Source organism: Salmo salar, chromosome ssa17 (assembly GCF_905237065.1).
Source record: "Salmo salar chromosome ssa17, Ssal_v3.1, whole genome shotgun sequence".
NCBI lineage: Eukaryota > Metazoa > Chordata > Actinopteri > Salmoniformes > Salmonidae > Salmo > Salmo salar.
In genome coordinates this window covers 5,001,874-5,025,802 of record NC_059458.1, presented here as the reverse complement: position 1 = coordinate 5,025,802, position 23,929 = coordinate 5,001,874, and the positions used below count along the sequence as shown (strand labels likewise).

General features: G+C 43.6%; 1 protein-coding gene across 1 annotated transcript in view; it reads left to right on the top strand.

Moving 5' to 3' along the window:
* Window positions 1–23,929, top strand: part of LOC106561207 (semaphorin-3E-like) — a 46,734-nt gene that overhangs the window by 5,712 nt on the left and 17,093 nt on the right. Inside the window, 5 exon segments of the mRNA XM_014124911.2 lie at window positions 14,948–15,108; window positions 15,946–16,005; window positions 17,204–17,323; window positions 21,181–21,274; window positions 22,798–22,914. Coding sequence (XP_013980386.2) covers window positions 14,948–15,108; window positions 15,946–16,005; window positions 17,204–17,323; window positions 21,181–21,274; window positions 22,798–22,914 — 552 coding nt within the window.

Here is a 23,929-nt window from a genome sequence, read left to right as displayed (position 1 = left end):
ACTTGGAGCGAGCCCTGCGGTTGCGAACAGTGCAATTGTCGTACCAGGTGGTGATACAACCCAACAGGATGCTCTCAATGGTGCATCTGTAGGAGTTTGTGAAGGTCTTAGTGGCCAAGCCAAATTGTGCTGTTGCGCCTTCTTCATGACACTGTCTGTGTAAAGGGACCATTTCAGGTCGTCAGTGATGTGCACGCCGATGAACCTGAAGGTTTTGACCCTCTCCATTCCTGTTGATGTGGATGGGGGCATGCTCTCTCTGCTGTCTCCTGTAGTCCACGATCAGATCCTTCATTTTGTTGACGCTGAGGGAGAGATTATTTTCCTGGCAACACTCCGCCAGGACTCTCACCTCCTCCCTGTAGGCTGTCTCATTGTTGTTGCTAATCAGGCAACAAAGTCATGGGTGAACAGGGAGTACAGGAGGGGGCTGAGCATGCACCCCTGTGGTGTCCCCGTGTTGAGGATCAGAGTGGCGGAGGTGTTGTTGCCTACCTTCACCACTTGGGGTCGGCCCGTCAGGAAGTCCAGGACCCAGTTGCACAGGGACAGGTTCAGACCCAGGGCCCTGAGCTTAGTGATGAGCTTGGAGGGCTCTCTTTGAAGGCTGAGATGAACAGCATTCTTGCATAGGTATTTTTCTTGTCCAGGTGGGATAGGGCAGTGTGCAGTGCAATGGCGATGGATCTGCTGGGGCGATATGAGAATTGTAGTGGGTCTAGGGTGTCCCCCCTTCCCCCCTTCTCTCCTGTAGCGTGTTCTGACTGGTAGAGCATGCTGTAGAAGGCTGCTGGTGAATCCTATCATTATGGAATGAAAAACATCTAAGCTTTAATAATAAGTGTCTCATGGTCTCTGCCAGCTTTGATTTACACCCACCTACCGACACACTGAGACACACACACAAACACAGAGAGAGAGAATAATGTCAATACTTTACCATGTGCAGGCCTTGAAGGCGGATCTGGAAAAGAGAGGAATGTGGTTAAAATCTCTGCTATTAGCCCTGAGGAACTAAACTATCACAATATTAACTATCACAATCTATCTGGATGTGGAGGAGTTTGTTTGAAATCATGGATGTAGTCATCAGAGATGTGTGACCCAGTTTCTGTCTGGCTTACAGGTGTTACAGTACTGTAGAGATCAATCAAGTCTACCCTTTAGGTTCGTGGAAATATGCTCTCAGATGGACATCCTCCAGGACTGAGTTTACAAGTCAGAATTATTTTGGGAATGTTATCAGAGCTTCCATCTCAGAGCTCTGACATTGAGATACCATCTTGTCTTCTGTGTTTATATTATCACTATCTCTTTCTCCACTCTTTCATTCCACTCATCTCCCTCTTTCCTCTCCTGCCTCTCTTCCCTGAACATTTCACCACGTGTAAGCGCAACTCTTTTCCAACACTGTTGATCTTTTCCATCAACTATAATCTCCATTTACTCTCATTCCTATCAATTGGCTTTGAAGATCTGCTTTTGGAACGAGTTGCAATCACAGATTGTCTCCAGTTTCCAAAGCAGAACACGCTTTATGAGAGCCTAATACACTCTCGTTGGGCAGTGCTTTCAGCCAATCAAAACTCTTAAATCCTAGTGGTCAAAATTGTCACATCTGTCTGATTGTCTAAAAATGGCTTCCAGAGGGATTGGTCTGGCCATAGTATTACAACGAATAGAACAGAACTCCTTATTAAAAAACACAATGAAAAACAATAACAGAGCTGTAGAATACATTACATTACTTGAAATGATATGTGGTCTTGCATCATATGTTGTCTGTGTCCTTTTTATTGTCTGTCTGTATATTCTGTTTATTGTGGAAACACCATTTCACCAAGTCAAATTCCTGTACATGCTAATGTATTTGGTAAGTAAAGGTGATTCTGGATCTGCTCATCTGCGTATTGTGGCCCTGTAGTGAACTCTTCATGGTAAAACAAGTGTTCTATCATACTGTATGTTTAATGAGAAGTTTTTACTGCTGGCATGTGTCAGAGTATGATGTGGTGGAGGCAACGGGACAAATGAAGCGATGGGGTGGAGGGAGAGATGGAGCCAACACATTATTTATCTCTCTTCTACCATCTCCATCTATCTCTGTCCTCACACTTGGCTGGAAGCTGGACCTTCACTAGGATTCCAACACAGACAGTTTTTTCAGAGTCTCAATCCAGTTATTAGCTAAAGAAATACCACAGAGAGCCAGGCATTGGACTAATTGACTTGCTATAACTATGGACAGAGTAACTAGCGACAGAGTAACTAGGGACAGAGAAACTAGGGACAGAGAAACTAGGGACAGAGTAACTAGGGACAGAGTAACTAGGGACAGAGTAACTAGGGACAGAGAAACTAGGGACAGAGTAACTAGGGACAGAGTGACTAGGGACAGAGTGACTAGGGACAGAGTGACTAGGGACAGAGTAACTAGGGACAGAGTAACTAGGGACAGAGTAACTAGGGACAGAGTGACTAGGGACAGAGTAACTAGGGACAGAGAAACTAGGGACAGAGGAACTAGGGACAGGGTAACTAGGGACAGAGTAACTAGGGACAGAGTAACTAGGGACAGAGTAACTAGGGACAGAGTAACTAGGGACAGAGTGACTAGGGACAGAGTAACTAGGGACAGAGAAACTAGGGACAGAGAAACTAGGGACAGGGTAACTAGGGACAGAGAAACTAGGGACAGAGAAACTAGGGACAGAGAAACTAGGGACAGAGAAACTAGGGACAGAGAAACTAGGGACAGAGTAACTAGGGACAGAGAAACTAGGGAGAGAGTACAGGCCTCCTTCAAACGCAGGTTATTAGCTCTCCAGTATTGGCATGTTCTCTAGGCATTGCAGACGGGGTCCTCTGATTCATACATTCCAATCTGAGTTCAAGCTTAACTGTGTCACCACACCCAGATAATAGTTACCTGTACAGAGGCTCTCCTCGTTGAATGTGTTTAAAGAGACCATTATGGGTTTAAGAATCACATTAAACTCTGAGCAAAAGTTGTTACTGAAGCTGAAAGTGAGAGGTAGTTCTCTGCTGCTTCTGATCACAGGGAAAAACATTATTATACCCCACACTAACGGCCAATTTTAATAAACATATTCCTGTTGAAAACCACAGCAATTACTGAAAAGTGAACTTTAGCATAATTCAAACAGTACCTCTGCCAAATGAATCTTTATTTAGAAAGCATAATAATTTTGTAAGATTGGTAAATATTATTTCTAAAACCTCTGATTTTCTGTGCGTGGTGAATCAAGTGCTCAGGTGATGTCAGAGTGTTTGGACAGGGATAATGTCAGATATGTTCACTTGGATAAATAAACTCCTGCCACTGCCATGTTGTAGCAGAACATTTTCCTCTCAGACAAGTCAAACAGTGAGCGCCTAAAAGCTCTCATGGCCATACTTCACCAACACACTACTTTAAACTACACATACAGTACCTTACATACTTCATACATAATTCCATGCAGTAAAAGCACACAGTTAAGACAGCTGGTGTCCCCCTATTGTAGATGGCATTCTGAGGTGATTTAAAATATGCAGAACATATTGTGCTTCATCTCTGATGCCTATTCCATCCCTGAGATGTTTAGAGTTTGCACATTTTAGATGTGTACACCACTTGCATTCTGATCATTCCTGATCCTCCATGGCTCTGTTCCACTACAATGTCTAGTCCTTGTTCCTCTGTTCAATCTTTGATATCCTACTGTGCAGTACTCAGGTAGTAATTACCAGTAAGGAGCCCCCTCCGAGTGGTAATATAAAACCTTACTTCCCAGACTAGAACAGAAGAGAGCTGCTGTATGTGTTTAAAAGTCTTAAATGGTCTTCCCTGTGTCTCAGTTGGTAGAGCATGGTGTTTGCAACACCAGCATGGTGTGTGCAACGCCAGGGTTGTGGGTTCGATTCCCACAGGGGGGCCAGTACAAAGAAAAATGCATGAAGTGTACGAAATGTATGCATTCACTACTGTAAGTCGTTCTGGATAAGAGCGTCTGCTAAATGACTAAAATGTGAATGGCTGAGGTGGGATTGTGATGAGGAATGAGTTGGGGAATACCAGTGTTGCATGAAGCCCTGTGTTTGTTAGATGAAGTCCTGTATCTTTTAAATGAGGGAGATTTGTCTCATTAAATATAGTCTTTATATTAAGTACTGTATAAGTACCTGGATAAGATGTGAGAGGGAGATGAGCATATTCACCTCAGGAGAGGGTATTTATAGGATCTCTTTCTCTTTTTCAGTCTCTCTCTCTCTCTTTCTGTCGTGTTTGTTCTCTGTAGGTCTGTAGTGTCAAGAGGGTGAAACAGCTTGTGAGACATTTCTGCTCTGACCTTTTAACAGTACAAACACCAGGGGGAGATGAGCAGGGTTGAGAGAGAGGGAGAGAGAGAGAGAGAGAGACAGAGAGATAGAGAGAGAGAGGGACAGAGAGATAGAGAGTCAGAGAGAGCGAGAAAGAGAGAGAGAGAGACAGAGAGCGAGAGAGAGGGACAGAGAGAGAGATAGAGATAGAGAGAGAGAGGGACAGAGCAGAGAGAGAGAGAGAGAGGGACAGAGAGAGCAAGAAAGAGAGGTGAATGAGGGGATGAGAGGATGCAGTGGGTGAAATGATAGTGGGGTGAGGGATCACGGGTTAGGATATTGTGAGAGGGGGTTAGGGATGAGGCAGCGGTGATGTGAGGTAATGCAGATTTAATCAGGCAGCACAATGCAGTCTGTTTGCCTATATCTAGCACAACCACCACTTCCTCCCTTTGAATGAACCTCAGCCTTTACTACCCCCACAGACACACCATGGAGCAGATGGGGTTTAGGGTTTTAGAGACGACTGTTGCTGGGGCATCTACTCTGCTAGCTGGGCTTTAATCAAACTCCATCATAATATAATCTCTGTACACTCTCTGAGAGACTCCGTCTTTGTGTGTCTGACGTGAGCAGTGCTCAGAGATATTAGCCCTCTGATGTCTGTCTCTCTTTTGGGCTACAAGGATTTACACCCCACAAAACAATGCACAATCTAGTCACGTCAAACTTAAAACAGAGTTGGGTGAACCACATGACAGTGTGTTTGTTGTGTTGTTGATCTTTACAGGAAGTATTATGTCAGGCAATTTGGTTCTCCTGCTCTCCAGATGTAGCTATGGTCTCATTCAAAGATCACAGGTCTCATTCTTCCTTTGTCATCCAGCCGTCTCTTCTCTCTGCCTTCCCAACTCTTCCTTTTACTTTATATCCACCTCTTAGTCCACCTCTCTTCCCCTATGTTTCCCTCATGTCCTCTTCCCATCGCTCCTCTCTTCTCCCCAGCTCATCACCCCTAGCTCCTCTCTTCTCCCCCCGCTCATCACCCCTAGCCCCTCTCTTCTCCCCCAGCTCATCACCCCTAGCTCCTCTCTTCTCCCCCAGCTCATCACCCCTAGCTCCTCTGCTACTCTCTTCTCTCCCCCTTTCTTCTGTCCTGTCCTACTCCATGTGGCTCTCATTTTACTCTGTGACATCATTCCCCCATGCGTGGTGGTCTTGGAACACATGGCCATCCAACGTGCAGGCGCCACACACACTTCCCTCTGGGGACTACGGAGTCTCACGCCCCCCTGTAGAAATACAAGAAACACTCATTATTTTCCTTTATAATGCAACCCTTTTCCCATCTCTCTTTGTTTTTGATCCTGCACTACTTCATTATTCAGTAGGCTGTGTCTCTCTGCAGACAAATGGGAATGCCTGTCATCAGTACATACACTTTAACATTGAACCTGTGGTTAGAACTAACAACTTGCCAGTGGCAAGACATCAACTTCTTCCAACAAATTGAATTATTGTCTTTACCTTTCCCAAGGTTTGCCAAGGTTCATGTTTAATTGACTCCTCTGTATTCCTCTATAACTACACATCAGTGTTTCCCTCGCCACAGTTGAGAAAAGTAAAGGAAGCCTTGTTTCCTCCCAGTCTGACACACTCCACTCTCTCCCATAGTTGCTGAAAAGTTATAGCATTTCCATGGAGGGATTTAAATATTGTATTATTATTTTATTTCTCTAAATCTCTCCTGCCATCTCTCAGCACTCCCCACGCAGGAGATGAAAGGATTAGACTTGAGGGAGTCTCTCCTCTTTTCTCTCCCCTCCATTTTCCATTTGAAGTGGGAGCACTGTAAGACCTGTGTGTCTCTCTCTCGCTTTTGTTTTAGTGAACACACACTCCCTGGTTCAACTCCTTAGATGAAGAGAGGCACACACACACAGCAGCTGCAGAAGATGATAGGGAGGAGAGGAGTGGAAATCCCCTCTGTCTATAGAGACGGAACATAATTAGCTGTTTTAGATAATTATACACTGTTTGACTTGTATAAGCTCTACCTGTTACTAAGCATATCTCCGCATTATCAAATCATCATATGAAGTTTAATTCCAAAACACTATACACTGGATATCAATTTTCAGAAATGTTGGTAAATTAGCTATGGCTATTTTTTTGGTTTATTAACCTCTCTGGGAAATGTGGAATAGTGAAATAGCAGGGCACCAAATTCAAAACAACAAAAATCTCATAATTAAAATTTCTCAAACATACAACTATTATATCCCATTTTAAAGATACACTTCTCATTAATCCAACCACATTGTCCAACATTAGATTATGTTAGGACAGCGCCGAGACAAGAAAAACCAGACAGCCATTTTCCAAGCAAGGAGAGGCGTCACAAAAAACAGAAATACAGCTAAAATGAATCACTAACTTTTGATGATCTTCATCAGATGGCACTCATAGGACTTCATGTTACACAATACATGTATGTTTTGCACGATAAAGTTCATATTTATAACCAAAAAGCCCATTTTACATTGGCATGTTATGTTCAGAAATGTTTTGCCTCCCAAAACTTCCGGTGAATGAGCACATAAATTTACAGAAATACTCATCATAAATGTTGATAAAATATTAAACTGTTATTCAAAGAATTATAGATACGCTTCTCTTTAATGCAACCTCTGTGTCAGATTTCAAAAAAACTTTACAGCGAAAGCACACTTTGCAATATTCTGAGTCCAGCGCTCAGACAACAACAAGCAATACAGATACCCGCCATTTTGGAGTCAACTAAAATCAGAAATAGCATTATAAATATTCACTTACCTTTGATGATCTTCATCAGAATGCACTCCCAGGAATCCCAGTTCCACAATAAATGTTTGTTTTGTTCAATAAAGTCCATAATTTATGTCCAAATACCTCCTTTTTGTTCACGTGTTTAGTCCACTACTCCAAATGCAGGAAGCGCGCGCAAAATGTCACGACGAAAAGTCAAGAAAGTTATATTTACGTTCGTAGAAACATGACAAACGATATATAGCATGAATCTTTAGGATATTTTTATCATAAATCTTCAGTAATATTCCAACCAGACAATTCCAATGTCTTCAGAAATGAAAAGGAACACAGCTAACTGTCACGTGAGAGCGTGCCACTGAACTCATGTCATTCTCTCAGTCATCTGACTCCAGGACCTCTTATTCTCTCCCTATTCACAGTAGAAGCATGAAACAACATTCTAAAGACTGTTGACATCTAGTGGAAGCCTTAGGAAGTGCCCTAAGTCACTGTATACTGGATAGGGAATCACTTGAAAAACTACAAACCTCAGATTTCCACACTTCCTGGTTGGATTTTTCTCAGGTTTTTGCCTGCCATATGCGTTCTGTTATACTTACAGACATCATTCAAACAGTTTTAGAAACTTCAGAGTGTTTTCTATCAAAATCTACTAATAATATGCATATCCTACCTTCTGGGCCCGAGTAGCAGGCAGTTTAATTTGGGCATGTTATTCATCTGAATTTCCGAATACTGCCCCCTGTCACCAAAAAGTTAAAGAACTTATGAAAGAGATTGGTGTGTTTTTTCACTATCTAATCATGGCATGGGGTTATTCATTGACAGACATGTATTTGTTTAAAATCACTTGATGTTTTTGCAGAATGCTATATATCTGCCTCACTAGCAGAGAAATAAGTAGTACTGCTACAGGACGTTTTACACAATCAAATGTAACAAATAACTACATTTTTAATAATGAAATGTACAGATCATACATTTGTGACATCAATATTTAAAAAACAAATAATTTACAGTTTTTTTATAATCGCTAACATCCTTTAGTCCAATCTGCAGTCACATTTTCAAAACTCTAAACACAATTAGCACAACATCCGTCATGTTGTTTTCACAGAATATTCAGTCAATTAACACGTTTCTAAAATGCTTACATTTTCTTTACATACAAGCTTACCCAATACCAAAATGATGGATCTTTCTTGTCTTATTTACAAATGCTTGCACACAGCATGCCAGAAATGAAGACCTAATGTTGAAACCTTAAATATAGTATAACGCCTCTACTTCTGCAACAGCAGCTCAAAAGCTATATTGAAACAGCTGTTAAGCATTTTTGAATGAACAGATCATTGAAACATTGAGAAATAGCTGATTTACTGTAAGTTGTGTAAAATAGACCAACCACAGCTGATTCCAATCTCAATCGGAGACCCAGCCAGGTGTTGAAGTTATTTCATTTACATGGACATACACAGTAAAAAGGGGACTCTTTGGATTGATTTTGTTCAATGTGGATACAGAACAACACAGAGGAGCAGAGAGAGAAAAATAATGTCTGGACAAGGGAGAGGAATAGTTGGACCAGGGAGAGGAGTAGTTGGACCAGACAGAGGAGTAGTTGGACCAGGCAGAGGAGTAGCTGGACCAGGCAGAGGAGTAGTTGGACCAGGGAGAGGAGTAGCTGGACCAGGCAGATGAGTAGTTGGACCAGGAAGAGGAGTAGTTGGACCAGGAAGAGGAGTAGTTGAACCAGGCAGAGGAGTAGTTGGACTAGCCACAGGAGTAGTTGGACCAAGGAGAGGAGTAGCTGGACCAAAGAGAGGAGTAAATGGACCAGGCAGAGGAGTAGTTGGACCAGGACAAGGGAGAAGGAGAGGTAGGGGAGAGGAGTAAGAATGCATGGTGGTGTTCAAAGGAGAGTAAGAGCTGTTGTCACCGATGAAATAAGAGCCTCCATCATAGACCATGTGATAAACCGTGGTCTATCACTGAGAGAGACTGGTGAAAGAGTCCAGCCTAATACCATGGTCTATCACTGAGAGAAACTGGTGAAAGAGTCCAGCCTAATACCATGGTCTATCACTGAGAGAGACTGGTGAAAGAGTCCAGCCTAATACCATGGTCTATCACTGAGAACAGCTGGTGAAAGAGTCCAGCCTAATCACAGACGGTCAATCGTGGCTTCCATTATCCGGAATTTTCAACAAACCAACAGGTAAGTAACACATTTCACAAGGGCTTCTTCTATCATTGATGTTGCTATGTCCCACAGTAACTGTAGGCCACCTGTCCCAACGCAAATACATATGTTCTATTTTGTTCCTCTAAAGGATGCAACTTCTTCCTCCCTCTGGGGGAAGAGGAAAGCTCCTCAGTGAAGACCAAGAGCATGCCGTTGTAGGATTTTTTCATTGCTGACATTGCAATAAAACTAAGAGAAATTCAGACCAGAACTGTAGAGGACAACCTGGTATTTCACAATGTGGAAAGCATCAGCGTGACTACCATTGCTCTGACAAAAGGAACAGTTGTACACAGTTCCTTTTGAAAGGAACAGTGAGCGGGTCAGGGAACTCCAGCACCAATATGTCCAGGTATGGTGTCTATCCAATATGTCTAGTTCTATAGTGAGTTTTACACTATGCTACTCTACATATTAACATGGGTTACAGTACATACAGTAGGACACTATGCTACTCTACATGTTAACATGGGTTACAGTACATTCAGTAGGACACTATGCTACTCTACATGTAAACATGGGTTACAGTACATACAGTGGGACACTATGCTACTCTACATGTAAACATGGGTTACAGTACATACAGTAGGACACTATGCTACTCTACATGTTAACATGGGTTACAGTACATACAGCAGGACACTATGCTACTCTACATGTTAACATGGGTTACAGTACATACAGCAGGACATACTGAAAAGCATTTACACATACTGTGTTTGATTTCTTTCAGAGAGTCATGGAGTTGGAGGATAATCAGAACCCACATGAAATAATTGATGAAGCCGAGGCAGGGTTTAAAGTGGGAAAAAAAGGGCGGGAAGAAACGTCATCGAGAAAAGGGCCACCGTTGATGTGTCGAGTGTCAATGGATGTGTACTGGAGGCGAAGTCAGGTGCAGGAGAGCAGAGTGAAGTGAACAGGCGCACACTTTATTCCGGTAAAATATCAAAAGCACAAACAACGTGCCCAAAACACGGAACATAGACAAATGTCTGGCGCGTAACAAAAATACCAATAGACCAAATACACGTAACACAAACAATCTTACACAAAGACATGATGGGGAACAGAGGAATAAATACATGTAGATTGATTGGGGAATGAAAACCAGGTGTGCAGGGAACAAGACAAAACAAATGTACACATGAAAAATGGAGCGGCTATGGCTAGAAAGCCGGTGACATTGACCGCCGAATGCCACCCGAACAAGGAGAGGAGCCGACTTCGGCGGAAGTCATGACATCAAGTCAGAGAGGAGCAAATATCACAATGTGTACTGCAATCTGGAGTGCTGGTTTGGTCCTGCAGAAATGCCAGATTGGTCCCTACAACACTGAGCACCTTCTTTAGTTTTTAGATGACCTCCACCAACAACTGGTGCCAGAAGCAGAAAGGGAACAGGTGGGAGGAAACATGAAGACATTTGTGATTGCATGGGACAATGAAGCATTCCACCATTCACATGTAATCACAAACTGGTTTGCAGCCCATCTAAGAATGGTTTCCCTTTTCCTCCCCCCCTACTCGCCTTTCCTCAACCCCATTGAGGATTTTTTTTCTGCCTGGAGGTGGAAAGTGTATGAACATCAACCACATGACCAAATGTCCCTCCTGGATGCAATGGATGCCGGCTGCAGAGACATCTCAGCTGAAGACTGCCAGGGGTGGATAAGGCATGCCAAGCGTTTCTATCCAAGGTGCATAGCGAGAGACGACATAAAATGTGATGGGGACGAGAACATGTGGCCAAATGCTGAAGATCGCATAGATTAGAACAGGACTATGCATTTTTGCATTTTTTCCCTTCTGTGCCTTTTTTACCGTAAATGTGTTTTATTTTTACACAATTGGAACCAAAGGCCATGTATGTTGGATTTTATGTTGATCACTGGCAGCAATTTCATGTTGCTAATAAATATTTTACTGCAGCAATTCTGTCACTTACTACTTTTTTCAACTGTACATTCTGTACATTCTATAAAGTAAAGATGACTTCCTCACTGATAGATAGTATGTTGCCAAAAATGCACACATTCGACACTCAACCAAAAAATGTAGAGTGGTTTACAGTTATAGGAAACTGAATTATAAAAAACTATGGATTTCATATTGTCTATTGTATGCAGGTAGAACAGAAACATGAAAAGCATTGCAGTTTTTGTAATGCCATCAACTGTTAGTATTTTGAAAGTCATTGTGCTGTGATTGACTATGTTCCTCTTAGATAGTAAGCATGTGCTGGAGTTTTGACAGAATGATTAGATATTGAGTCGGGTTTACTGTGTTTTGATAGAGTTAGAGTATGTAAGGAACGTTTTTTTGTATTTTGAAATGTAGAGTTGGTATTAATGAACAAAATGTGGTTTTGAGCAGAAAATTAACTATTTGCCTAATTGTGTGATGTGGGTGTGTTGCTGTGTTAAGAGTTTAGAAAAAGTATCTAATATGAGATCTGTATGTAAAACATTTACATTTTAGTCATTTATCAGATGCTATTATCTAGAGTGACTTACAGTAAGTGCATTCATTTTAAGATAGCTTGGTAAGACAACCACATATCGCAGTCAAATATAAACGACACGAACTTTCCATTCCAGCTAAACAATGGATATATAGCATGCACATTTAAAATCTATGAATGAAAAAGCTGTAGTATTTTAGACACACATGAAGGTACCCATAAGCCATCATTTTTGATGAAAAAACCCAAATGTGAAAAATCGGTGGTTATACCATTTTGGAAATACACTCTTCATATTTAATTCACTCAAGTCAAGTCCTGTCATTTCATTATCATCATCATCATCATCATCATCATCACGATTCATCACCATTATAATTTTTGTTATGAGAATTTGTCACCTTTATCCTTATCATCATCACCAACAACACTGTTATCAATATGAAGGGCTTTTGGTCCAGTGAATGTTAACATTACACATTCAGTTCCCATCATTCCCTCAGTGAATGTTAACATTACACATTCAGTTCCCATCATTCCCTCAGTGAATGTTAACATATCACATTCAGTTCCCATCATTCCCTCAGTGAATGTTAACTTATCCCATTCAGTTCCCATTAATTCCCTCAGTGGATGTTAACTTATCCCATTCAGTTCTATTCATTCCCTCAGTGGATGTTAACTTATCCCATTAAGTTCCCATTCATTCCCTTAGTGGATGTTAACTTATCCCATTAAGTTCCCATTCATTCCCTCAGTGAATGTTAACTTATCCCATTCAGTTCCCATCATTCCCCTCAGTGGATGACAAACTCCCTCCTCCTCCACTACACGCCTGTCCTTGTTATCGTCAGCTGAAGCATTACACATTCCATAGTGTGTTACATCTGGAGGTGTGTGAGTGCGCCCCACTTATGTGTGTGAGCGCCACGTATGTGTGTTTGCGTGCCACGTGTGCCTGCATGCATCTGTGTGTATGTGTGCGTGCATGCAGGTGTATGTGTGCGTGCATGTGTGTGTATGTGTGAGTGCCGGCGTGTATGTGTGTGTGCAGGCGTGTATGTGTGCATGTGTGCTTGAATGCGTGCTCAGTGCATTCCTTTTAAAAAGTGTTAAGAGCTGTAACTGCCTGGTTTAGATCATTACGGGAAGCGTGTCTGGGCACTGGCATATCAGCACCACCATATCCCCTCTGTCTTTACCATAGAGATCTAACGGCAATTTTTATTATTTAAACACATACACACACACTGTTTGAAATCAATGACGCTACCAAAACAATCAGACTAATCTCAATCCTAACAGCACCTAGAGATCTAATACCTCTTAAAACAAACCTTCACTCTGTTTCTACCACACAGATCTCTAATGCTAGCAAAACAAACAGACTGGATCTACCAGAGAAATCTAAAACCAGAAAAATAAACCGAATCTATTGGTCTCTCCCGAGACATCTAATACTGTAGTAGATGTAATGCTACTAAAAACCCACAGATGCTGAAATAACAAATCACAGAGCCCCCCTCCTGAAACACTGGCAGTCACTTAAATCTTGACATATAACTCCAGAGAAGTTACGTCTGAGGAGACAGGTAGGGGGAGGTGATGGTTATGGTAGCCAGGAGTATTCTCCTCTCTTCTGGGCAAGAAAAAATGGCAGCTCCAATTTGGGAAAGGGAGGAATACAAATAGAGAGTCTCATTTGATCATATAAACCACCCGTGTCCTGGACTGCTCTGCATGACGCTACGAAGCTTTAGGGGGTTTCCTAACACACTCCAGACTCTGTCTCATCGTCCACAAGGACATCCAGTTGTGCTCTAGGGCCCAAGGCATGCAACCCACCACAGCCCACAGGAAGTGACCCTCGCTGGGGCTGTAGCTCCTGGCTCTGGTCCTTCACCCCCAGACCTGGGCTCCAGAGCTGTAGACATGATCGAAGGCAGACCTGACAGGTTTGATTAGAGGGAAAATATGTGAATGTGTGTGAATGTGTGTGTGTGTGTGTGTGTGTGTGTGTGTGTGTGTGTGTGTGTGTGTGTGTGTGTGTGTGTGTGTGTGTGTGTGTGTGTGTGTGTGTGCGTGCATGCGTGCGTGACCCATGTGTTCAGTCATTATTAAACTTCACCCTCCTAATCAAACTCACGGTCTAGTGACACACTGTTTCCTCTTTTAGATACATAAATAGGATAAATAAAACTTAGAGATAAAGGCAGAAGGAAGAAGTCCCCCCCTAGAAACTGATCTAGGGCCCGTTTTAAATTATTCTCCCAATGGTTCAAGTTAGGATTTGAGGATTGTAAGCTGATCCTAGATCGGTGCCTAAGGGCAACCGCTACCCAAGGTCAGATAAAGACAACAGTTCCGTTTCCTGTCTGATTAAATGACTTCCTCCCCTCGAGACAGCTGATAGGCTGGGCTGTGAGGATCAAATATCCCATTCAGCAATCACAACATCTTTCCCAGGCATTACATCCGAGTTCTTACCAATGCTCTTCTGGGAGAAGCTTTGGGATGTGACTAGTGTTCTTCCTGATTAGTATCTTCAAGTTCATATGATACAACAACATTTGAACCATGTACGAGACAGTGTTGGATTTGGGGCAGCTTTTAGGAATCTACATGACAGGGTAATTGCTCAGCTTTAAAACACATGCATGCAAACACACCCACACACAGATGGACAAAGCACTTTAGGGTGTGCAATTTGTTATGCTGATGCTAAACAGCCAGTGAACAAAATTTATATTCATCACAGGCGCTCTACTTTTACGTAATGTTGATTAAAGTGCTTGAAGGTATGCTATAACACTGAGTGCAGATTTCAGATATAAAGTGGTTACATTTTTCACATTTTACAAGCCTTCGATCATGTGGGCGCCACTGTATCCTACTGGTTGTGTAACTTTAAATGCTTGTTCTGTGGGCCTACAGGCTTTAGAGCTGTGTCAGTGGGCCTATAGATCTGTAATAGTCTCTCTCTCCCCATCTTTCTCTCTCTCTCTCTCTCTCTCTCACTCTTTCTCTCTCTCTCTCTCTCTCTCTCCCATCTCTCTTTCTCCCTTTCTCCACTTTCTCTCTCTTTCTTCTCTCTCCCTGTGCAGAGTTATGGGATCTGAACAGGACGTGGGTGTTTCAGGGACCAGGTCCCTCCCTGCAGCCCCAGACCATGCTGTTGGACGAGGCCCATGAAAGGCTGTATGTAGGGGCTAAAAACATCCTGTACTCCCTCAGCCTGGAGAGAGTTAACCACCAACACAGAGAGGTACTGTAGGCCTGTCTGTCTGTCAGTCTGTCTGTTCGTGTGTGGAGGGGATTTGAACTCTTACCCCTCCAGGTCATTAGGTTACCTAAACAGAGTGTATGTGTTTGTGCATCTTCATTATATTACCAAGTCTTTCCATAAAGAGCACACAGTTGGACACAGAGAGGAAAGAGATACTGCCATATGCCAGGTCTGCCCCTTAACCTCTGATAGGCTAGGTGGAATTGTCTCCGTATTACTAGTACTTTTCCAGCCCTATATACGTGTAATAATGGCTGTCAAATCCGACTGTTTCCTTGAGGTGGTTGAAGTAACAGTTGAGTGTGTTATAATGAGGTGTTATTAACTTTAATTCTGTTTACTTAAGTAGTCCCGTGTAGCTCAGTTGGTAGAGCGTGGTGTTTGCAACGCCAGGGTTGTTGGTTCGAGTCCCACGGGGGACCAGTACGGAGAAAAAAATTAATGAAATGTATGCGTTCCCTACTGTAAGTCGCTCTGGATAAGAGCGTCGACTAAAATGTTAGACAATGACATAAAGGGCAGGATGACTTACTACGGAGAATATCTGTAATGTAGAGAAAATAATGTGATTATTATTGTCCATTTCCTTCTAAGTCATTATTATTAGGTAATGGAGATTATTATTATTGTAAAAAAAATGTATATTGTATCACTGATGAGATAGTATCTTTAATGATGATAGAGAGGGACATACATGACACAACATGTTATGATGCACACCAGTCAAACAGACATACTGTACATTGTGCATGTGTGAGTGTGTGTGCATGTGGATATGCATGTGTTGGTGTGTTATGTATTGTCATTTCTCCCCAGATCGACTGGGCCAGCTCTGTGTCACAGGTAGAAGATTGTCTGATGAAAGGCAGAGAGAAGGTAACATCATCTGATCATTCTACGTTTGTAGCACTCCGTAATTTTTTCAAAAATGTAATGTGTCATAGTTTACCCTTGAAATACATACCTAACCACTCTCCCTTCCTCCATCCTTCTTGTCCCTCCCTCCCTCCCTCCCTCCCCTATACCTTCCTCCATCCCTCTGCCCTCCCTCCCTCCCTCCCCTATACCTTCCTCCATCCCTCTGCCCTCCCTCCCTCCCTCCCCCTATACCTTCCTCCATCCCTCCCTCCCTCCCTCCCTCCCCTATACCTTCCTCCATCCCTCCCTCCCTCCCTCCCTCCCTCCCTCCCTCCCTCCCTCTCTCCCTCCCTCCCTCCCCTATACCTTCCTCCATCCCTCTGCCCTCCCTCCCTCCCTCCCCTATACCTTCCTCCATCCCTCCCTCCCTCCCTCCCTCCCCTATACCTTCCTCCATCCCTCCCTCCCTCCCTCCCTCCCTCCCTCCCTCCCTCCCTCCCTCCCTCCCTCCCTCCCTCTCTCCCTCCCTCCCTCCCCTATACCTTCCTCCATCCCTCCCTCCCTCCCTCCCTCCCTCCCTCCCCTATACCTTCCTCCATCCCTCTGCCCTCCCTCCCTCCCCTCCCTCCCTCCCTCCCCTATACCTTCCTCCATCCCTCCCTCCCTCCCTCCCTCCCCTATACCTTCCTCCCTCCCTCCCTCCCTCCCTCCCTCCCTCCCTCCCTCCCTCCCTCCCTCCCTCCCTCCCTCCCTCCCTCCCTCCCTCCCTCCCTCCCTCCCCTATACCTTCCTCCATCCCTCTGCCCTCCCTCCCTCCCTCCCCTATACCTTCCTCCATCCCTCCCTCCCTCCCTCCCTGCTCCCCTCTACCATCCTCCATCCCTCTGCCCTCTCTCTCCCTCCCTCCCCTATACCTTCCTCCATCCCTCCCTCCCTCCCTCCCTCCCTCCCTCCCTCCCTGCTCCCCTCTACCTTCCTCCATCCCTCTGCCCTCTCTCTCTCCCTCCCTCCCTCCCTCCCTCCCTCCCTGCTCCCCTCTACCTTCCTCCATCCCTCTGCCCTCTCTCTCTCCCTCCCTCCCTCCCTCCCTCCCTCCCTGCTCCCCTCTACCTTCCTCCATCCCTCTGCCCTCTCTCTCTCTCTCCCTCCCTCCCTCCCTCCCTCCCTGCTCCCCTCTACCTTCCTCCATCCTTCTGCCCTCTCTCTCTCCCTACAGCCAGAGTGTGCTAACTACATCAAGGTGCTACAGCGGTATAACACCACCCACCTGTTGGCCTGCGGAACAGGAGCATTTAACCCTCACTGTGCCAAAATCAGGGTGGGACACACAGGACAGGTGAGCAGGGTTGGGAGGGTTGTTTGTTGACTTGGAGATACTAATGGGGCTGATATACACTCAATGGTCAGTTTATTAGGTACACCCATCTAGTACCAGGTGCGACCCCCTTTGCCTACAGAACAGCCTGAATTCTTCAGGGCATGGAAAAGTTGCTCAATTGCTATTATTAAGGGACCTAACGTGTGCGAAGAAAACATTCTTGCACACGCAAAATTCTGACTAAAATCAAATCAATTGTATTTGTCACATGCTTCGTAAACAACAGGTGTAGACTAACAGTGAAATGCTTACTTATGAGCCCTTCCCAACAATGCAGAGATAAAGAAAAAATAGAACAACAGAAAAATAATAATACAAAGAACAATACAAAATGAGTAACGATAACTTGGCTACAGACACGGGGCACCAGTACCAAGTCGATGTGCAGGGGTACGTGGTAATTGGGGTAGATATGTACATATACGTAGGGATAAAGTGACTAGGCAACAGGAATGATAATAAAAAGTAACAGCAGTGTATGTGATGAGTGCAAAAAGGGTCACTGCAGATAGTCCGGGTAGCTATTGGTTAACCCTTTACCTAATTATAATGAACAAAAATATAAACGCAACATGCAACCGTTTCAAAGATTCTACTGAGTAACAGTTCATATAAGCAAATTAGTCAATTTAAATGAATTTATTAGGCCCTAATCTATGGATTTCACATGACTGGGAATACAGAAATGCATCTGTTGGTCACAGACACCTTAAAAAAATTGTGTTCGGTGTCCATAGCTTATGCCTGCCCATACCATAACTCCACCCCCCACCATGTGGCACTCTGTTCACAATGTAGACATCAGCAAACCGCTCGCCCACATGACGCCATACAATTGGTCTGCGGTTGTGAGGAAGGTTGGATGTACTGCCAAATTCTCTTAAACTCCGTTGTAGACGGCTTATGGTAGAGAAAACTTCAGACATCTGTGGCATTGTGTTGTGTCACAAAACTTCACATTTTAGAGTGGCCTTTTATTGTCCCCAGCACAAGGTGCATCTGTGTAATGATCATGCTGTTTAATAATTTTCTTGATATGCCACATCTGTCAGGTGGATGGATTATCTTGGCAAAGAAAAATGCTCACTAAATGGGATGTAAACAAATTTGTACACAACATTTGAGAGAAATAAGCTTTTTGTGCTTATGGAAAATGTCTGAGATCTTTCATTTCAGCTCATGAAACATGGCTTGGGGTATAAGGAGGGTAGAAGCTGTTCAGTGTCCTATTGGTTCCAGACTTGGTGCATCGGTACCGCTTGCCGTACGGTAGCAGAGGGAACAGTCAATGACTTGGGTGGTTGAAGTCTTTGAAAGAGGTCCTGGATGGCAGGAAGGTCCTGGATGGCAGGAAGCTAGGCCCAGTGATGTGCTGGGCTGTACTCACTACCCTCTGTAGCGCCTTGAGGTCTGATGCTAAGCAGTTGCCATACCAAGCGATGATGCAGCCAGTCAAGATGCTCTCAATGGTGCAGCTCTAGAACTTTTTGAGAATCTGAGGGCCCTTTTCAGCATTCTGAGGGGGTAGAGGCATTGTCATGCCCTCTTCATGACTGTGTTGATGTGTGTGGACCATGATAATTCCTTAGTGATGTGGGAACCAAAGAACTTGAAGCTTTCGACCTGCTCCACTACAGCTCCATCAATGTGGATGGGGGCATGCTCCGCTCTTCATTTCCTGTAGTCCACGATCAGCTCTTTTGTCTTGCTGAAGTTGAAGTAGAAGTTGATGTCCTGGCATCACACTGCAAAATCTCTGACCTCCTCCTTGCAGGCTGTCTCATCGTCGTCAGTGATCAGACCTATCACCGTCGTGTCATCTGCAAACTTAATGATGGTGTTGGAGTAGTGCGTGGTCATGCAGCTGTGGGTGAACAAGGAGTACAGGAAGGGACTAAGTGCACACCACTTAGGGGCCCCCGTGTTGAGGGTCAGCATGGCAGATGTGTTGTTGCGTACCCTCGCCACCTGGGGCGGCCCATCAGGAAGTCCAGGATCCATTTGCAGAGGGAGGTGTTTAATCCCATGGTCTTTAGTTTAGTGATGAGCTTGGAGGGCACGATGGTGTTGAATGCTGAGCTGTAGTCAATGAACAGCATTCTCACATAGGTGTTCCTTTTGTCCAGGTGTGAAAGAGCAGTGTGGAGTGCAATAAAGATTGCGTAATCTGAGGATCCATTGGGGAGGTATGCGAAAAAAAATCACAATATGTAATTATGATTTTTCAGGGGGTGCTACAGCACCCTGAGCACCCCTAGTTCCTGCGGCTATGGATAGGAGTGGAACCCGGTGTGGTCGTCTGCTGAAATAGCCCATCCGTGACAAGGACCAATGAGTTGTGAGTTCCAAGATGCCGTTCTGCACACCATTGTTGTACTTTTTGCCATTCTCCTTTGACATCTCATCAACAAGCTGTTTTTGCCCCCAGGACTGCCAATGACTGGATGTTTTTTGCTTAGGTCACTCGTTTTGCCCATTCCAATGTTCGAGCGAACAGTAACTGGATGCCTGTCTGCCTGCTTTATATAGCAAGCCATGGCCACGTGACTTACTGTCTGTAGGAACAAACCATTTTTGTGAACGGGGTGGTGAACCTAATAAATGTATGAACACATTTAGAAGGACATGCTGCTGGTTTGGCTCAGTCTCGTCATCAGTCTTTCCTAAATGATCTGTAAATACCGCAACACATCCACTGGACAATGTGTGTCTCCTGAGAGAGAGAGAAGGGGAGTTTGTTTATTCACCTGACAGTGAAACACAGAAATACACAAGGAGTGACATAAATTATGAGTTTTTTTCAAAAATGCTATATATCCATTTTCAGAAATGTTGGTAAATAAGCTTTTATTGTTTAACGAATTTATGAAAGAGATTGTTCAATGTATTTATTCAATACTATATATCTGTCTCAATTTCAGAAGAATTTGTAGTAATTCTAGGTTTTAAACAGTCAAATGTAACAAATAACAAAAATATTAATAAAGAACTGCACAAATAATACATTTGTTTTGTCAATACAGTAATATGAGAAACAGTCATATGAGATACAGTAATATGAGATACAGTAATATGAGATACAGTAATATGAGAAACAGTAATATGAGATACAGTAATATGAGAAACAGTAATATGAGATACAGTAATATCAGATACAGTAATATGAGATACAGTAATATGAGAAACAGTAATATGAGATACAGTAATATGAGAAACAGTAATATGAGATACAGTAATATGAGAAACAGTAATATGAGAAACAGTAATATGAGATACAGTAATATGGAATCTGTAGGTAAAACATTGACATTTTACATTTTATTCATCTATGGTAGCCTACTGGCAGTTAGTTTATGTGTCTTCTGAAAAACAGAGAGAGAGAGAGAGGTAGAGAAATAGGGAAAGAGGGAGTTTGTACTTAAAGTTAGTTTGTGTGTCCTCTGAGAGAGAGGGATTGTGTTTGTTTGGACTGTGTGCATGAGAGAGAGAGAGAGAGAGAGAGAGAGAGAGAGAGAGAGAGAGAGAGAGAGAGAGAGAGAGAGAAATAGATAGAGCGAGAGGTAGAGAAAGAGGGAGTTGGTACTTAAGGTTAGTTTGTGTGTCCTCTGAGAGAGAGGGAGTGTGTTTGTTTGGGCTGTGAGTTAGTTTAGTTTATATAATCCAATGTCAGTCTGAGTGGACTTGTGACAACAGCACCATCAGGAAAAACAAAGAATCTTCCTCTGGCACCAGGCACGCTATGGCTAAGGTCAAGCTCAGGGATGTCGCTGTGTGTGCATGTGTGTGTGTTCTCACTGCTACTTTTTGGTCCCCAGGTCAGGCAGTTTGAGCTGGAGGAGCAGAGTGTAGAGAGCGGCAGAGGGAGATGTCCCTACGACCACAACAGCCCCGTTACATCCACCCTGGACAGTAAGAATACCTAACACATAATGCAACGCATTTTCACCTCTGTTCTTTCACTTTCTACCTTATTTTGTGTTTCATGATACAGTATGTTCTTCTCCTAGTTGTCTCTGTCTCAGTCAGGCATGCTAACCCTAACCCTTTTCAAAATTCGTACTCTAGTCTAGTAGAATTGCTGTTACTGAGAAAATTGCACAGTGCTCAGAGGCAGGTTTAGTTTTAGCACAATGCTGCCACCATGTGGAAATAAAGTATAGATTGTGCTAAAAAAATTTTTTTTTTTTTTATTTCACCTTTAATTTAACCAGGTTGGCAAGTTGAGGTCAACTTGCCTGCCGTCTATCTCTCTCCCTCCCTCCCTCCCTCCCTCCCTCCCTCCCTGCTCCCCTATACCTTCCTCCATCCCTCTGTCCTCCCTCCCTCCCTCCCCTATACCTTCCTCCATCCCTCCCTCCCTCCCTCCCTCCCTGCTCCCCTATACCTTCCTCCATCCCTCTGTCCTCCCTCCCTCCCTCCCCTATACCTTCCTCCATCCCTCTGCCCTCCCTCCCTCCCTGCTCCCCTATACCTTCCTCCATCCCTCTGTCCTCCCTCCCTCCCTCCCCTATACCTTCCTCCCTCCCTCCCTCCCTCCCTCCCTCCCTGCTCCCCTATACCTTCCTCCATCCCTCGGTCCTCCCTCCCTCCCTCCCTCCCTCCCTCCCTCCCTCCCTCCCTCCCTCCCTCCCTGCTCCCCTCTACCTTCCTCCATCCCTCGGTCCTCCCTCCCTCCCTCCCTCCCTGGTGGCGAAGTAAATACAATATAGCAATTAAAACAATGGAATGGTAGACTTGACAGTAGATGAGTGTGCAAAGTAGAAATACTGGGGTGCAAAGGAGCAAAATAAATAAATACAGTAGGGGAAGAGGTAGTTGTTTGGGCTGTTTATAGATGGGCTATGTACAGGTGCAGTGATCTGTGAGCTGCTCTGACAGCTGGTGCTTAAAGCTAGTGAGGGAGATAAGTGTTTCCAGTTTCAGAGATGTTTGTAGTTCGTTCCAGTCATTGGCAGCAGAGAACTGGAAGGAGAGGCGGCCAAAGGAGGAATTGGCTTTGGGGGTGACAAGTGAGATATACCTGCTGGAACGTGTGCTACGGGTGGGTGCAGCTATGGTGACCAGCGAGCTGAGATAAGGCGGGACTTTACCTAGCAGGGTCTTGTAGATGACCTGGAGCCAGTGGGTTTGGCGACGAGTATGAAGCGAGGGCCAGCCAACGAGAGCGTACAGGTCGCTTTGGTGGGTAGTATATGGGGCTTTGGTGACAAAACGGATGGCACTGTGATAGACTGCATCCAATTTGTTGAGTAGGGTGTTGGAGGCTATTTTGTAAACCGCATAAATAACCAAACATAGTTTCCCAAAATTACCAACATTTGCAATTGATTGTAATTTTGTTCTTCATTGTGTGTTTGTGTGAAAAATCAGGAGTGTAAAACTTTGCTCTGGTGAAACATCTGGTTTATAATGCTTCTCTGTGTGTTTGTTAGGAGGAGAGCTGTATATTGGCCTGTACACAGACTACTGGGAGAATGACGCAGCTCTGTGTCGACTGAACAACCAGAGCTACACACGCACTGAGAGAGACGACAGACAACAGCTCAACGGTCAGTGGCTGGGCATTTACGGTGTCTCATTATTACTCTCTGTTTGATCGGCAATCTTAAAAAAAAAAAAAAAAAGTGCTACCGAAGTGGTTCTTTCTGGAATCTAAAAGGGTTCTGTAGCTGTTCCCAAAGGAGAATTGTTTGAATAACCCTTTTTGGTTCCAGGTAGAACCTTTTTGGTTTCTGATATAACCCTATTGGGTTCCATGTAGAACCCTTTCCACAGTGGGTTCTACATGAAACCCAAAAGAGTTTTACCTGGAACCAAAAATAGCTCTCTTATGTGGACAGCCAAATAACCTTTTTGGAACCCTTTTTGTATGCATCTCCCACTCTATTTTTCTGCCCCTATAAAGATTGATAGCTGCTTCGATTCTTATCCATCTCTACATGACTTCACATATCACACCTTTTTTTTCTAAAACAGATCGGACAAGTCAGAGACAAAGTAGGCTTAATGCAAATTATGATCAATACTCAAGTTGAAAACAAGGTGGGCTATAACACAGTACATCCCTGCTATGTACCATTTTGAGTTATATGGTTTAAATATTTCCTTTCCTGGAGCTCTAGGCTACATCTAGATACTTACCACTGAAGGGTCTGTTTTTACCAGAGAATTTCAAGGAAACACACACAGCTAAAATATTCCATGTGCTAATTTATTCTATTTCACAGACTATAAAACAAACAATTCATGGTTTTTCAGCTGTAAAATCAAAGTCCTTTTTAAAATGAAGCAACAAAAATGGCAAATGAAAGAAAATACTGTAGAAAATGAAAATGCAATTGAACATCATATTTAGAAATAGAGTGTTATGCAGTATTGGATTTATATTCCTAAATCATATAAAACAATGATTAATACAATGAGGAAAGTTACATATAATCAGATACTAGACAGCAGTTTTGATAATCTAATGATGCAATGAAAGCCTCCGATGTAGATAATAATATGTTAAAATTACTTTAATTAAATTGTATTGATTTAGTTATTCATCAGGTTTCCAGATTG